Genomic DNA, 18,167 nt, shown 5'->3' with positions numbered 1-18,167 from the left:
CTTGATATTTTCTGTTTGTATTCTCTGTCCATTGTACATGGAGAGTTGTGGCATTGATACATCTTTTAAATTTACTTTTAGATCATACATTGTTGACTAGAAGGTTGTTTTACTCTGTGAATCTCCATCTGCCTCTGTGACTATTGTTCAAACTATAGCTGTGGCCCAAACCTAAGAGAGACTTAGGTACAACAGCATATTGGGAACTAAAAATTCTGCTCTAGGCTGGCTCTTCTTTGGGCATCAGTCAATGGTGAATGAGTGATCTTTTCCCATTTAAGGATGCTAATTCTAACTGTTATACCTCCAGCCTTTTAGAAAATTATTTCTGAGACAAGGTTTCCTGTGGTGAGTCATGTAGCTCTCATTCCACTCTGTTATCTCTCAGGGCAGTAACATTGCTATCCTATTATTTAAACCAACTAAATTATTTTTTTTAAGATTTGTTTATTTATTATACACTGTAATTGTCTTCAGACACACCAGAAGAGGGTTTCAGATCTCATTACAGATGGTTGTGAGCCACCATGTGGTTGGTGGGATTTGAAATCAGGACCTCTGGAAGAGCAGTCAGTGCTCTTAACCGCTGAGCCATCTAACCAGCCCCCCACAACTAAATTCTTTTTTTTTTATTACGTATTTTCCTCAATTACATTTCCAATGCTATCCCAAATTTCCCCCATACCCTCCCCCTCACTTCCCTACACACCCATTCCCATTTTGTTGGCCCTGGCGTTCCCCTGTACTGGGACATCCCATAATCAGCTTCAGATCGCTGACACCATTGCATACACTAGCAAGATTTTGCTGAAAGGACTCAGATATAGCTGTCTCTTGTGAGACTATGCCGGGGCCTAGCAAACACAGAAGTGGATGCTCACAGTCAGCTATTGGATGGATCACATGGCTCCCAATGTAGGAGCTAGAGAAAGTATCCAAGGAGCTAAAGAGATCTGCAACCCTGTAGGTGCAACAACATTATGAACTAACCAGTACCTCGGAGCTCTTGACTCTAGATGCATATGTATCAAAAGACGGCCTAGTCGGCCATCACTGGAAAGAGAGGCCCATTGGACACGCAAACTTTATATGCCCCAGTACAGGGGAACGCCAGGGCCACAACTAAATTCTTAAGTTAACATCTGTACCACCACTGTGTTTTAAAATTATGCATTTGAGTCATGTAATCAACTGTTTATTGAGTCAATAGGAAATGGAATTTCATGAGGGGCATAGCTTCTGCATTCTAACCAGAATAGGAAGAAGTTTATTGTGTACACTAATGGGGGAAACAGGGTGGGTAATCAGCTGCTAGAGTTGCCATAATGAAAAGTGCCTGATGCTGGCATGGAGGTGATTTTATAATTTTCAGTGTGTCTTAATTCATGTTGGGTAAATGAAGGCAGACTAGATCTATGGGTGTATGATTTGTGATGTCAGTTAAGCCGGTGAATACTCAAATTGCAGTTAGGTTACTACTGTCCTATGAGATATGTGCAATCCTCATTGACACAATTAAGTCAGCTCAGAAATGTAAAACACAGGTCTTTATTGGCTGTAGTTGTGTGTGTCAAGTTACAGGTCTCAGCAGGCAACAATCCACATAGAGGCAAGGTCAAACAGTATTTGAAAGATGCTATTCCTTCTACCAGGAAATGGACTATTCTTTTACAAAGTCAGAATGGCTATGTGTATTATCAATAATATTTATGTTTGTAAAAAGTCAATTATTGGTTCCCTTTAAATGCAGCACTGCTTTGATCTTCTTACTTGTATCCATTCTGTGATGTTTCCCAGGCATAAGAATTTCTTTCCATTTCTTTTACAAGTGCTGCTTAGAAAAAGGTCTCCTGTGCCCAGGCTGGGTCATGCTATGTAATTGATAATTGCCTTGAACATCTAATCCTGTCTCTAAAGCCACATGTTGGGAAGACAGTCCTGCATCTCTTCTAGGCTAGGCTTTGAAGGTGAACGTTTTCCTGGTATGGCTGTACTTGACATTAGCAATGAGTAGTGAGGTCACCAATTTTCCATCTTGATAGTCACCTTGACTGGCCATTACTCTGGTCTGCAGACCAGGCAATTAATAATCTGGATAAAGGGGCTGGGGAGAAGGCTCAGCGGGTAAGAACACTGACTGCTCTTCCCAAGGTCCTGAGTTCAAATCCCAGCAACCACATGGTGGCTCACAAATATCCATAATGAGATCTGGAGTGTCTGAAGTCAGCTACAGTGTAATTATGTATAATAATAATAAATAAATCCTTTGGCGTGAGCATGCAGGGACTAAGTGAGTGGGACTGACCAGAGTGAAGCAGAGTTCTGAAAAATTTGATTCTCCACAGCCACATGAAGGCTCACAACCATCTGTACATCTACAGTGTACTCATATACATAAAAAATAAATATATAAATCTAATAAGAAAGACTCTGGATAAAAACTGAACTTCCTGTCAATTGTTGTTGCCACCAATGCAATTATTTCAAATGACTGTAGTTACAGGAGTTCAGTTACTTAAAACCAAACAGATGGGCACTGTGAGGGTTTTTATTATTTTCACCATTTAACATGGGAAAACCCTTCTTTACTCTGGAGGTTTTGGTTAACAAGAAAAAAAATTAATCTAGGCCAGAACTTCCGCTGTGAGCCTACATATACAAAGGATATTGAAGATGGTAGTTCTTTCTCTTTCTCTTCTTCCCACATACTGGCCAGCAAGGTCTTTTATTTTTCTAGCATTAAGGCTCCATCTTTGGTATTCTGATAAATGCTGAAGACCAGCTGAGACATACAAGCACTACTGTTTTCTTCAAATCTCCGTTGGTACAGTCATTGATTTACAAGTGGGGCCACATTTTGTGAGCCATTCTTATCTTTCCACTTTCTGCATACTTATAGAGATCCATGCTCTGAGTTCTGTTCATCTGGAAAACCTTTACTAATACAGATATATTTTTTCACCTTCCCATGTAGGAAGATGTGCTGGCTAACAATAGTGCTCCATAGTGATTGTCATCCATCCCATGCTTTTCTCCCAGGGTTGTCTGGCGTCTCATCTTTAGCAATTGCATATTAGCTGCGGTTTTCCTGATGTCAGTGTAAAATGAGAAAAGCAAACGTCATATTTTATGTCCTAAAAAATCTCTCTTTAATTGTAATTATCCTTGGAACCTATAGTTCATTCTGCTCCAAATTGAATACCATACTGTGCAAGGTGTGGGTGTGGCTCTTGATTCCTAGGTGGAGGATGGGGGCGGAGTGAGGAGGAGGAGAACTGGCGGCGGCCTTGGAGGAGCAGGAAGAAGAAGTTCCTGCTGAGTTCTGGATGACAGAAAGATAGACTATTGGAGGACGGGACTGAAAGAAAGTCTTGCAGATCTGAAAAGCGTCAGCTCCTGTAGAAGAAACCAGAGCTGGGAAGCCCTATGCTGTGTGCCTTTAACGCACTCTAACCCTAAGGGAAGTAGTCATGTCAATCAAGTCTCACTAACCAATCAGGGCCTCCAGATAGGCCCGGCAATAGAAATAGAGGCGTGTTCTTCCCTGTGCCTTGTTCCCCCTCTCTCTGTTCCTTTGCGTTGCAAGCAGGCTGAAAGCTTGGTGTGATGTGTTTTGATCTCTGCTGCCAGGGGCCTTAGGGCATTGCCAGCGATCTACAACGTGGCGACATGGTGAGCATGTGACCACTGCCCTTAACCGGAAGGAGCAGGGGGCTAAATAGCTGGAGTCGGGGTGATGGGATGCAGGGGACCAGCCCTGGCCATTCTTGGTTCCTCTTCAGGCAGTGGAGGGGGAAGAGTGTCTGAGGTGACAAGACTTGGTTTTCAGGGATGTTTAGGGTTGCTGTTTAGTATTAAGACGTTTGCCTATCTTAAGTCTCAGTCGCGTTGCAGCCGACGCTGACCTGCCCGAGTTCCTCTGAGGCAAGGCTGGACGCTGCAATCTCTGGTATTTAGAGCCTCCTCTTAAAAAGACAGGGGATTAAGTGAATAGCTTTTGTTCTATCTCCACTGAAATTGAGATACTCTTATCTTCCAGCTGCTAGTTGAAGTCACAGGAAGAAAAGTTGGACACTTTCAAACATCTCTTTAATCTTTTTTTCCAAGTTCTTCTAAAAAGTTTCCTATGAAAGTTCTCCAAGGAAAGGGAGTGGGTGATTAAGTAAAGGAGTCATTGCTAGAGCCTTTCCCTCTTGTCCAGATGCCTCTTGCTTGCTAAGCTTGGAGGAAGTTTGGAGCAATAAACTTCTCTTAAACCAGGAGAAGAGAGCCACCCTCACAGAAGGAAAGACTTTTACACAAGCAAATATGGATAAACTTACATAAATTCATATACGAATTCATACCCTTTTGGGAGGTTAGTTTGATCCAATGTATGTTGAATTTCCAACTAGAGGGGACTCCTTTGCAGATATGTCCAATCCACTTGCACAGTTACTTCAGCTCAGAGTGTTGAGAAGCTGTGTGTTAGATTACGTCTCTCAGCAGCAAACATTGCACATAGGGGTGAGATCAAACTGTATCTTCTCTTTTTGGTGCTTTTTGTTTTTTTGTTTTGTGTTGTTTTGTTTTGTTTTTGGATTTTTTTGAGACAGGGTTCATCTTTGTAGCTCTTGCTGGCCTGGAACTCACACTGTACACCAGGCTGGCCTCGAACTGAGAAATCCGCCTGCCTCTTCCTCCTAAATGCTGGGATTAAAGGCTTGCACCACCACTGCCTGGCCAAACTTTATCTTCTTATGTCATTATCTCTGCTAGGGAATAGCCTGCAATTTTTCAAGATCACTCTCCTTTACCAATAACCAGACCAACACCAAATGGCTTCTCATCTCTCTCTTTTATAGAAGATTCTGATGCTAGGAGTATTTGCTCAAAGGCGCATACATCCTGCTATCTATTATACTTTTAATATGTATTATACATTGTAGTGTGATTAGTGAGTCAAAGTCAGCTTCGTGTCTGTATCAGACCCTGTCTCAAACACAGGAAATAATCAAAATTGTATTTGTGATAGGCTTGCAGACTCCAGTTTTTCTTTCTTTTACAAATTAATATTAAGGTTAAAATTAGATTCCAAGTTAAAAGTCACCTTCTTTTTTGTTTGTTTGGTTTTTTTTTTTTTCGTGAATTGTTCTTTATTTGTAGTTTTGTGATTTCTACATCAGAAATAGATTCCAGAGTTCTTGGTATGTTCTGTTAACTGTGTGATAGTGAACTAAGTTACTAACTGAAAAAGATTCCACTTTTGTAAGCACATGCTATGTACCTAGTCCTTGAGCTTGACTATAAAAGCACTCCCCTGCTTTTTAATAAATTGATTTCTCTTTATTCAAATTACGGCTCACTGCCTTCCTCCCAGTCTCCCCCCACCCCCATAATTCTTCTTCCAGTCCCAGTCCCCCCTCCCTTTCTACTCTGAGTGGATGGGCCACATTGTATTACCTAGATTTCGTAGTACAATATATTTCGTAGGACTCATGTACTATCTTGGTTTCACAGTAAGTTCAAATTTTTATTTAGATTCTTGATTGCCTGGTGTGTGGACCCAAAAAATGGGCCAATCAGCTCTATGGTGAGTCTGTGACAGCTGCCTCTTACTTGAAAGAGCAGGGGCATGAACATTTGAAGCTGGGGAAGTGGGCACTTCCCTTGGCTGGGTGGGAACCAGTGGCCAGGTATGCTGAGCCATCTCTCCTGCCCCAAGTTAAACAGATTAAAAAGTTGCCTTGGATCAATGGATGGATGGATGGATGGATGGATGGATGGATGGATGGATGGTTGGATGGATGGGTGGTTGGATGAGTGGTTGGATGGGTGGTTGGATGGGTGGGTGGGTGGGTCAGAACCTTCAAACAGTCTTATTCTGAGGTTAGAAAAGATCAGCAGGCATGTTCATATTAGAACCGTAACTACAGTGCTCTTAGGTGATGTTTCCTTGATATTTTCTGCATTTGTGTTCTCTGTCCTTTATGTATGGGAGAGTTGTGGCATGGATCTATCTTTTAAAACTCTTTTCTAGATCTTACATTATGGACTAGAAGATAGTTTTGCTCTGTAAATCTCCATCAGCCTCGGTGGCTAAACTTGCAAGGTCCTGTCCCCCCATTAAACTGTTCAAAGTGTAACCTGGGGGTGAACCTAAAAAAACTTATTGATGACACCATATGTGGAATTCATACTATTTCCTAGGCTGGGTCTTATTTAGGCATCAGCCCAAGCTGAATAAGTGATCTTTCCCTGGGAAAGATGTTAATTCCACACCAGCTGTACCTCCAGGCTTTAAATAATGTTTCTGAGATAAACTTTCCTATTTTGAGTCAGGTAGCATTCATTCCACTCCGTTATTTTCCAGGACAATGACATTGCTCTCCTATTGACTAAACCAACTAAATACTTGAGTCTAAATCACTGCCACCACTGTGTGTTTAAATTACTTGCATGTATGTAATCAACTTTTTTATTACAGTAAGAGGAACAGGATTTGCCTGATGGGCATAGCTTCTGCATTCACACCAGAAGAGAAGGGAGTTTATTGCGATCCCTACTGGGGAAACAGGGTAGGCAATCAGCTGCTGGAGTCGCCATTATGAACAAGACCTGATTATGGCAGGGAGGTGATTTTTAATTTTGGATCGTGTATTAATCACGTTCTGTGATGAAGACAGACTTTATTGATGGGTGTTTGATTTGTGAATGTCTGTTAAGCCAATGAGCATTCAATTTGCATGTATGGTACAGATACATGTGCAATCTTCACTGACATCATTAAGTCAGCTCAAGAATTGAAACCCAGGCCATCGGGTATAGTTGTGTGTGTGTCAAGTTGTGTGTCAAGTTACAGGTGTCAGCAGCTAAGAGTCCACATAGAGGCAAGTTCAAGTACTGTTTTATTAATGCTATTCCTGATGTGAGGATATGGGCTGCTAGTTTTGAATGTCATTATGGCTATTCGTTTTTTTAGTAATATTTAAGTTTGAAAATAATCAATTATTGGTTCCCCTTTCAATGTAATTTCTGTGAATTCAGCTCTGCTCTGATCTCTTCCTATTTGCAATTCTGTGGTGTTTCCCAAGTATAAGAATGCCTTTCCAATTTTCCAATAGCTGGCTCATGCTATGTAATTGATAACTGCTTTGAACATCTGGTCTTGTCCCTAAGACCACATGATGGGAAGACAGTGCTGCATCTCTTCTAGCCTTGGCTTTGAAGGGGAAAGTTTTCCTGGTTTGGCGGAACTTGACATTAGCAATGAGAGTGAGGTCGATAATCACCTTGACTGGCCATTACTCTGGATGCAGAAAAGGCAGTCATGAATCTGGATAAAGAACTGAACTTATTGTCAACTGTAATCGACACTACTTCAAGTAGTTCAAGTTACTGCATTAAAACAAGTTGAATAACCTAAAACTGAATCAGGTGGGCATTGTGAAAGTGTTTTTTATTATTTGCAACATTTAACATGGGAGAACCCCTTCTTTATTCTGGTTCTTTTGAATTGACAAAAAATGTCTTTAATGTAGGCCACAGGTTCTGGTGGTATCCTACATTTATAAAGGATATTGAAGATGCTCACTCCTTTGCTTTTTCTGCTTGCCATACTCTGGCAAGGGAGATCATTTCATTTTTCTAGCATTAGAGGTTCCATCCTGTATCCTTCAACTTTCCATTGGTATGCAGTTATTGGTTTCCTAGTTGGACCACATTCTGTGAGCCATTCTTATATATCCACTTTCTACATACATAGAGAGATCCATACTATCAGTTCTGTTCAAGTGGAAATCCTTTAATAATACAGATGATTTTTCACCTTTTCAACTCAGGAAGATGTGCTGGCTAACAGTAGTGCTCCACAGTGATTGGAATTCATTTCGTCATTTCCTGCTTTTCTCCCAGGGTTGTCTGGAGAATCATATTGAAAGGGCAAGATAAACCCTACTTTTCTCCATCTAAGGAGCCCTTTTGTTGCCATTTGAGGACCAGTCCTTATTTCCAAAAGGTGCCAGCTTCAGGAATAAACTGTAAATCCCAAAAGTAAGTCATAAGACACCAGGTTTAGGAACAGACCATAAAATCCAGAAGAAGATTGTAGAACCCCCTTCCAGAGACCAGACTGGAGATAACCACAGAAATGGGGAACTATCTGAGAATGGTCCATCTGGACTGGGCAGTCCTATTTCATCATATGGTGAAAAGTTCATGGCATAGGAATGCAGATCACTGACAACCTGTGTCCCCCTAGCCCTACCAATGAAATTTTACACTACCCTATCCTTCTATAGAGTTCCACCTGTTTCCTATAAGGAGGTCCTCATACCTTTGTCTGGGGTCGCCATTTCAAAGAATGCTGGTTGTTTCTCCAGAATAAGTGCTTTTTTTTTGCATATTATCTGATCTGGGGTCTTCAGTGATTTTTCGGCCCTTTCAATATGTAGTAGATGAGTATTAGCTGAGGTATTCCTGAGATCAGTGCAAAAATCACAGAAACAAATATCGCATTTTATATCTTAAAATGACACAGTAATTGATAATATGCATGGAAGCATTCTGCATGTGGTTCATATAGTTCACTCTGCACCAAGATGAATAATGAACTGTGCAAGCTACCCATCTGGATTCTAGGAGGAGGAGGAGGAGAGGCAGAGGAGGGCAGGGAGAAGAAGAAAAGGAGGAAGAGGAGCGGGAGGAAGAGGAGGGGTGGGGGAACATTTAGAAGAAGAGGACGAGGAGGAAGAACAGTAGGATGAAGAGGAGGAGATAAAGGAGGAGGAGGAACAGGAGCAAGAGGGGAGGAGGAGGATTAGGAAGTAGAGGAAGAGAAGGAGGAAGAAGAGGAGAGGGGGAGGATTACAAAATGGAGGGAGAAGATATTTGTGCTCAGTGCTGGTAACAGAAAGCTCAGCTATTGGAGGACAGGCACATTGCAATACAGAAACAAAGATCTTGCAAATCTGAAGAGTGTCAAGTCCTGGACTGATTTCCTGGGGTAGGAAGCCCTAAGAGGCAAGCTTTCAGCACAGTCTATCCCTAAGGCCAGTGCTCTTGTCACTGGCCAATCAGGGCCTCCTGGAAAACAGTCCAATCAGACAAAGAGAGGCCTCTTCCAGGTGTTTTGTTCCCTATTGCAGATTCAGCAGCATAGCAAAGCAGGCTTCTATGGTTGGTGTGATGTGCTTTGAACTCTGATGCTGGGTGTTTTTGCAGAGTGCAGGCGAGTTACTAAGTCTCATCATGGTGAGCACGTGACCACTGCCACTAACCTGAAGGAGCAGTGGTGTGAGAAGCAGGAGTCCTGATAGTGGGCTCTTTCCTGGGTTAGGTGGAAACTAACAGCCAGCTGTGCGATTCCTTGAGGTCTTAGGCACTAGATGTACTCAGTGGTGGCATCTTAACAACTTCATTATGGGAGCTTCATCTGCACAAAGCATTTGGAGCAAGGGCTTGCCATGTAGAAACATCCTTAGCAAGATGCCAAATTCGGAGAGTCCGAGATTCTCTGGTATCTTCTAAACATTGTGCCCTGGCCACCATTTAAGATCCATTTGGAGTTAATTTTGTGGCAGTTGTAAACCCCATCTTAAGAACTCCAAATTTATGCTGTGATAAGAAGCATAGAGAGCTGGGCTTGGTGGTGCACACCTTTAATCTCAGCACGTGCAAAGGCAGGTGGATTTCTGATTTGGAGGCTAGCCTGGTCTACAAAGTGAATTCCATGACAGCCAGAGCTATACAGAGAAACCCTGTCTTGAAAAACCAAAAAAAAAAAAAAAAAAAAAAAGAAGCATAGAGTAGAATCACTGATGGAAAAGACTTTCCAATGATAAGAAAATGGGAAGTCACATTTAGTTGAGGGAGGGACTGCCTCCTGAACACCCACAGAGAAGTAGCATGGTAATCAAGCATCTAAGAGATTAGGATGCTGGGATACACAGGGTTGTTCATCAGGATTGTGGGGAAATATCGCTCCAGGTCATAACAAAGGAGACAATCCTGATTAACAAATAGGCCCTTTCCAAGGTCACAGACCAGCCCTTTAACAAGCTGCTCAATGAAGTATTGCATACTCACAACCAACACTAAGGCCTGGTGTGCCATAAAGGACCATTTTTCTTCTTGAAAAAGCATAGTTCTGTCACATGGTCAAGACATCTGTCAACACCATTTGGGAAGGAAAAACACTGTTGTGGCGAGGACTGTCCTGATCAAGCAAGGCCATCCCTGAGGCCTTCATAGATGGAGAATGACATAGCTTCTTCTCAAACTCAGCAACATTCTTGGTTGGGCCTGTAACAGCCTGGGGCCTAGGCCTTGGGATCCTTGCCTAAGGCCATGAGGTATTGACAAAGAAACAGAAAAAGAGCTCCTTTTCTAAAACCAGGCATATTGTTTGAAGAGCTGGTAATGGTCTGGGGCCAGAGCCTGTGGAGAGGGGTGGTTTCTTATCCCGAGAATCTAACAGTTCCTACCACATAGGGCTGATGATGTCAATCACAAACCACCGTAGGCATGCGCAGTGATACTGATGAGATTACTTGTGTTCTCCTTGAGCAGCAGTGTTTGATTAGATTCTTTCTTTGTCCCATTGTATGCTAGTTTCCGCTGACAGAATTTAGAAGACGTGACAGTCCAAAGATTGTCTTGAGGGTCAAAGAGACTTTGGACAGTTGAACACTGTGTATGCTGTTGAAGATTTTACGGGTCCATGAAGTTAGAATAAATGCATTTTTATCAAGGAATGACCATGAGCCTATCCTTACCAAGGTCAGAGCATAATAAGGTGTATCAAAGAGGTTCCAGATAGAATGTTGGCTTTAAACTCTTATCTCTTCTTGGTGTTCTTCCTTTTTGAGAATATGGAGGCTTTTGTAAAAGAGCCCTACTAGATGCATTTCCTTATTGACATGGGATTTTAGTGTCTATAGACTTAATCCATTTCCTCTTTTTTCTGTTTATTGGGTTTTGATTGAAATTCATACTTCAGCTTCCTTTTCATATCCTTCCTTCCTGTCATGCTTTCTCCATAGTAGACTCTGTCTTTAAATTACCTAAGATGCAGTGGAAGCAATAGCTAGCTAGTCAGTCTTACGTTATTTGCCCAATGTTTTCATTCTTTATTTTTGTTTTCTGTCTTTGAAGACAATTTTTTTCTGTCGCCCTACCTAGTAATCCTGTATGCCATCCAGTCCTTGAACATAGAGATCAAATGATTCTGACTTCAAATGTTGGGATCAAATGTGGGCCAACTAACCTGGCCTGTTTTATTTTCAGATGGGCCTGTAATGTGTGTGTATTTCATATGTGTAATGTCAAGCATATGTTTTTGTGCTGAGCTTTATCCATCTCCTGGTTTTTGAAATTTCACAGACAGTATCATCCTATTTCCCAGCATGGCATATACGCATGGCATTAATACTGCTTAGACTTCTCAGTTATTGGATGGCAGGTGCTGACCTTTCTACCTTCTGTGTTTGTTGTGACTTATGTTGGGAAGACTATGATTCTTTTGCCTGTATGCACAAATAAATACCTCATGTGTGCCCATTCCTCACAGTAGTCAGAAGATGGCCTGAGACCTCCTGAAAGTGGAATAATGGATAGCTGTGGAACCCCTGTAAATAGAGGGAATTGGGTTCACTCATTTGTAGGACCAGCAAGAGCTCTTCATGTTGCACCTAGCTTTTTAACTACCCTTCTTAAGCTCTGTACAGGCTGGGCAGTGGTGATACATGCTTTTAATTGCCGCATTTGGGAGACAGAGGCAGGTGAATTTTTGAGTTGGAGGCAGCTGGTCTATACAGTGAGTTCCAGACAGCCAGGTCTATACAGAGAAACCCCATCTCAGAAACAAAACACAACAAAACAAAAAGATCTGGATGAAAGTCTTCCGCATGCTCTTGCACACACACACACACACACACACACACACACACACACACACACACACACATTATTTTTACCTTTTCTTGTGGCTCAGTGTCTTGCCTTTTCAAGCCTCCCACCACTAGTGTGTCCTTTCCTTTAGTCCTTGCTCAACCCTCTCAATCTGCCCTCAGCTTTGTTGCCCACTTGCCTTTTCCTTGCCCAACACCCTAATTCTGCTGTCAACTTAGTTGTATTTTGAACCTTCCACCTGGGGAAGTGGCCAATGATCACTCCACTGGGGATAGCACATGGCTGGTGACTGTCTTTTCCTCTAAAGCATGGTAGATCTCCCTTTCCTGCCCCATGCCTCTCTTTCCTCTCCTTTGGGAATCTGGCAGTCCTTCCACCCATGCATTGACTGCTGTGAACCATACTGATTGATCAAAAGGCAAGTAAAGACAAGGACCTTCAGAGTTTACAGGCAGAGTCTGAGTCTTAGCATTAGAACCATGCCCTAATCTTCACAGCTGAGCTGCCTCTCCTACCATATGTTGTTTACCTCTGATCAACATTAGTGTTGCCAATATTTTCTTATGTCCAAGTGGAACTGTTAAACCATATATTCCCTTTTGGTAATATCTTATTAATGTTATAGTGTGAACTGGTGTACCTCAGGTTCTGGAAGATGAATACAGAACTGTATTGTATGTATCACTCTCAAAAGAGTTTAAGTAAAGGGTTGGAGAGATGGCTCAGCAGGTAAGAGCATTGACTGCTCTTCCAAAGATCCTGAGTTCAATTCCCAGCAACCACATGGTTGTGAACAACCATCTGTAATGGGATCTGATGTCCTATTCTGATGTGTCTAAAGAAAGCTACAGTGACATATACATGAAAGAAATAAATAAAATCTTTTTTTTTTAAAAATAAGAACTTAAATAAAAGCACATAAGTTCATTCTGTAATTCTGGTTTTTTGGTTAATTATGTCAGGAGATACAGGGTCTTACTATGTATCTTCGGCTGTCTTAGAACCCATTGTATACATCCATCTCAACGTGATACTTCTGCTTATGTCTCCTGACTGCATTGTTAAAGGCATAAACCAATAGACCCAGCATGTTTATTGATTTATATATATATATATATATTAATTGTTAATACAATTTCTTTGGTGTGTGCTAAACACTATTGTTCTTGTAGAGCTTGTCTCTGTATATGTGTAATTGAACATTCTTTAAAAAGGCTACATCCTATTCAAAGGGTTGAGAAATGACAGGGGTGACAGGGCTGGAGAGATGCCTCAGAGCTTAAGAACACTGATTGTTCTTATAGAGGTCCTGAGTTTAATCCCAGCAACCACATGGTGGTTCACAACCACTTGTAATAGCTATCCGATGCCCTCTTCTTGGGTGTCTGAAGACAGCAACAGTGTACTCAAATATATGAAATACATAACTCTTAATAAAAGAAAAAAAGAAATGACAAGGGCGAACCTTATTATTAAATTTCCTTCTGACATGACTTCGTAGTTACAGTAGAACTTGGGTGTGAGTAAATAAGTTGGACAGGCCCCAGAATTATATGAACACATTGCCTATGAAGAATTGATGCCCGATGTTGTTTCTATTGTGCTTTCTTTTGTACACGTTTATGGGATGCTCTAGAATGCAGTGACTTATGAGGACGTGCATGTGAACTTCACTCAAGAGGAGTGGGCTCTGCTGGATCCTTCTCAGAAGAAGCTCTACAAAGATGTCATGCTGGAGACCTTCAGGAACCTCAATGCTATAGGTAAATTTGTGAATTCCCTTTCCTGTTTTAAAATTCAAGAAAACAGTTTTTTCTTTTGATGCACTTCTGTAGTTTCAATAAAAATGAAGGAAGGATTTGGTGAATAAATCATGCATGACTATAAGGTTCACTGAAGACAGTAACTTACATTTTGCTAAATTTCAAGGCATACATTTTCTGTTTCAGGCTTTAATTGGGAAGCCCAAAATATTGAAGAATATTGTCAAAGTTCTAGAAGACACAGAAGGTAATTTTCATGTGCAAGCTCATACAAATCTGCCTCTAAAGATATGTTAATGTGTGCTGAAAATTGATAAGAAAAGGAGCAGTGTAGATTAGCACAGCTTTAAGTGTATTGATGAGTGTTACATTCCAACAAAACCATCACCTTTAATGTCCTGTATCTGATTTTTTGTAAGGCCTTCCTTTAAGAAAGAGGACAAGCGCTGGGTGTGGAGGTGCACACCTGTAATCCCAGCACTCAGGAGGCAGAGGCAGGCGGATTTCTGAGTTCGAGCAGGGCTGTACAGAGAAACCCTGTCTCAAAATCCAAAAAAAAAAAAAAAAAAAAAGAAAACAAGGAAACAATGCCTTAATGTATAGTGCTACATAGTACAACTGGCAGTCTGTTTCTGTTTACTTTGGAAAAGCTATAAATTGAATAGTTGGTAAATATATGTCCAAAAGCTTCTAAGAAGCAATAGTCTATATTTAAGCTGGTTGTACTCATTTATTTGCAGTGTCAGTGCTAAGTTTAATTAGAAGGGCAGCATTTGGGAGGTGAGTAGGCGGCTTTGCAGTAACCTTAATCCATATTTCACATGTCTATGAGAACACTGAGTCAAACCTTGTGAATGCAAACTTCAACATTTTATATATTGGACTTCCTTTCATAAGTATATAATATTTTATAATGGATACATACCATGTATACCAAACAGATATCCCAAAAAACTATGTCTGTCTGTCTTTCTCTCTCTCTCTCTCTTTCCCTCGCTTTCCTAAAACTATTAGAAGATATATAGTGGGTTTTAGTTATAGAGTAGACTTTTTGAACATAATACAAGTTAACAGTTCATTACATTTCCTCGTTTGATGGCAAGCCCATTCTGGTGAAAATTCTCTTGAGTCCTAGAGATGTACAAATGCTCCTATTTTTCCTGGTTCACTTTGACCCACAGTACAGTAAAACTTGGAATACACTTAGTGCATTAAAGCTCTGAATTCCTCCACTTTTCTTCAAGTACGGGAACAAAGTTTTATAGAAAAAGAATATGTAAATCTGAGCCATGTAATCAATGTTCATACATTCTCAGGTGTCTCTAACCATGACAAAGAACCCATAATGAAGGAGAACAGCATGAATGTAAGGAAAGGGATAAAAGGTCTGATGCCTCTTTACATTTAGACAAATAGTAACATTAAATCCTAGAGATGAAAGTATTCTGGGACTTCAGAGATGGCTCAGCAGTTAAGAGCACCAACTGCCCTTCTGAAGGTCCTGAGTTCAAATCTCAGCAACCACATGGTGGCTAAGAACCATCCATAGTGAGATCTGGAGTCTCAGAAGACAGGACAGCTACAGTGTACTTTCATATAATAAGTAAACAAACAAACAAACAAACAGAAAAACAAGAAGAAAGTATTCATCCATGTGGTAAAGCTCTTACATGTGCCATTTCTCTTCTCAGGTGTGAAAGGAGTCAGAGTGCAGAGAAACCCTCTGAATATACTCAATGTGGTAAAGCCTTTGCTTTACATGATCACAGTCATGCCCAAAGGCATGAAAGGATTCATACAGAAAAGATCCCCTCTGTAGTTATTCACTGTGTCAAAGATTTTTTACCTTACACAAGTCTCCGAGTACATAAAAGAACACAAACTGGACAGAAACCCTATGAATGTAATCAATGTGGTAAAGGATTTGCAACGCCCAGTCATCTTAAAAGGCATGAAAGAATTCATACTGGAGAGAAACCCTTCATATGTAATGAATGTGATAAAGCCTTTTCACAGAAACGTAGTCTCCAAACACATATAAGAATGCATACTGGAGAAAAACCCTACAAATGTAATCAATGTGATAAAGCCTTTTCCCAATACGGTCATCTCCAAATTCATAGAAGCACACATACTGGAGAGAAACCCTTCAAATGTGATGAATGTGATAAAGCCTTTTCAAAACACTTTCACCTCCAAAATCATAAAAGAACACATACTGGAGAGAAGCCTTACAAATGTAATCAATGTGATAAAGCCTTTTCACAACACACTAATCTTCACATTCATAGAAGAACACATACCGGAGAGAAACCCTTCAAATGTAATGAATGTGATAAAGCCTTTTCCCAATTTGGTAATCTCCAAATTCATATAAAAACACATACTGGAGATAAACCCTACAAATGTAATCAATGTGATAAAGCCTTCTCCCAGAAACGTAGTCTCCAAACACATATAAGAATACATACTGGAGAAAAACCCTACAAATGTAATCAATGTGATAAAGCCTTTTCCCAATACGGTCATCTCTATTTTCATAGAAGAATACATACTGGATAGAAAACCTTCAAATGTATTGAATGTGATAAACCGTTTTCAACACAATTTTGCTTCCAAAATCATAAAAGAACACATACTGGAGAGAAGCCGTACAAATGTAATCAATGTGACAGCCTTTTCACAACACAGTTATCTTCAAATTCATAGAAGAAGACATACAGGAGAGAAACCGTTCAAATGTAATCAATGTGATAAAGCCTTTTCTGAGAATCGTCATCTCCAAACACATACAAGGATACATCCTGGAGAAAAACCCTACTAATGTAATCAATGTGATAAAGCCTTTTCCCAATACAGTAATCTGCACATTCATAGAAGAACACATACTGTAGAGAAACCCTACAAATGTAATGAATGTGATAAAGCCTTTTCCCAATTTATTCATCTCCAAATTCATAGAAGTACACATATAAGAGAGAAACCCTTCAAATGTAATGAATGTGATAAAACCTTTTCAAAACACTTACCTCCAAAATCATAAAAGAACACATACTGGAGAGAAGCCTTACAAATGTAATCAAAGTGACAAAGCCTTTCACAACACAGTTATCTTAAAATTCATAGAAGAAGATATACAGGAGATAAATCCTACAAATGGAATCAGTGTGACAAAGCCTTTTCCCAACCTTGTAACCTCCAATCCGTAGAATAATTTATACTGGAGTGAAATCTTATGAATGTAATGAATGTAACAAAAAGCCTTTTCCCATCATTATAATCTACAAATTCATAAAGGACATACTAGAGAGAAACGTTACAAGTTTAATTAGTGTGTGAAAGTCTTTTCAAATCATGGTCATCTTCAAAAGAATAAAAGAATACATACTGGAGGGAAAAGCTACAAAATGGAAATGGATGTGAGCAACCTTTTTACAACACCATCATTTCTGAATGTATAAGTGAACGTACTGAAGAGAAAGACTGTGAATGTGATCATACTCTTAATCATCATGAACATATTTGTAGGGGCCAGAATCCTTCTGAGTATAAGCAATGTGGTAAAACCTATGCTGTGCAAAGTTATCTCCTAATGCAGGAAGGAGCACATCATACAGGAGAGAGAGAGAGAGAGAGAGAGAGAGAGAGAGAGAGAGAGAGAGAGAGAGAGAGAGAGAGAGAATGAGAATGAATATACACAATGTGGTAAACCTTTGCATATCACAGTTTTCTTTGCATATATAAAAGAGCACATAATATATCTCAGAATACATAGAAGACACTGGAGAGAAAAACTGTGTGAGTAATGTGGTAAGGCCTTTGCAGTTGACATTTACCTTATAATGTATAAATTAACACAGACATAGCAGGGCGTGGTGGTGCACTCCTTTAATCCCAGCACTTGGGAGGCAGAGGCAGGTGGATTTCTGAGTTCCTAGCCAGCCTGGTCTACAAAGTAAGTTAAAAAAAAAAAAAGAGGTTGTTAAAAGGCTACACACTACATCATGAAAAGCTCTTGCTGGCCCAACAAATAAGTGAGCTCAAGTGCCTACCTGTATTTTCAGAGACCCACAGCTATCATTTTTCCTCTTACAGGAGGTCTCAGGCCATCTCTGACTACTGTGAGGACTGGGCACACATGAAGTTTATATTCATTCATACAGGCAAAAGACTCACAGTCTAGCAGCCGGGCGTGGTGGTGCACACCTTTAATCCCAGCACTCGGGAGGCAGAGGCAGGCGGATTTCTAAGTTCGAGGCCAGCCTGGTCTACAAAGTGAGTTTCAGGACAGCCAGGGCTATACAGAAACCCTGTCTTGAAAAACCACAAAAAAAAAAAAACAAACAAACAAACAAACAAAACAAAAAACAAAAAAAAAAAAAACCACAGACTTGTAAGAAACCTCGTAAAAATAAGGAATGTGGTAAAGCTTGTGTGGACCACTTGTTTTTTCTTGAGAAAAGTCCATGCTGTAGGGTAACCCTGTAAATGGAGCCATCGTGGAAACATTTTGCA

General features: G+C 40.4%; 1 protein-coding gene across 1 annotated transcript; it reads left to right on the top strand.

Moving 5' to 3' along the window:
• The first annotated feature begins 3,560 nt into the window (after positions 1-3,560).
• Gm36298 (predicted gene, 36298) lies at positions 3,561-17,222 on the top strand. Its single transcript, NM_001378675.1, has 4 exons — positions 3,561-3,672; positions 13,526-13,652; positions 13,839-13,899; positions 15,344-17,222. The coding sequence occupies exons 1-4, from the start codon at positions 3,670-3,672 to the stop codon at positions 16,212-16,214; spliced, it is 1,062 nt and encodes a 353-aa protein (NP_001365604.1). The 5' UTR covers positions 3,561-3,669; the 3' UTR covers positions 16,215-17,222.
• The last annotated feature ends 945 nt before the right edge of the window (positions 17,223-18,167 follow it).

Source organism: Mus musculus, chromosome 13, assembly GCF_000001635.26.
Source record: "Mus musculus strain C57BL/6J chromosome 13, GRCm38.p6 C57BL/6J".
NCBI lineage: Eukaryota > Metazoa > Chordata > Mammalia > Rodentia > Muridae > Mus > Mus musculus.
This window is presented reverse-complemented; position numbering and strand designations above follow the sequence as displayed.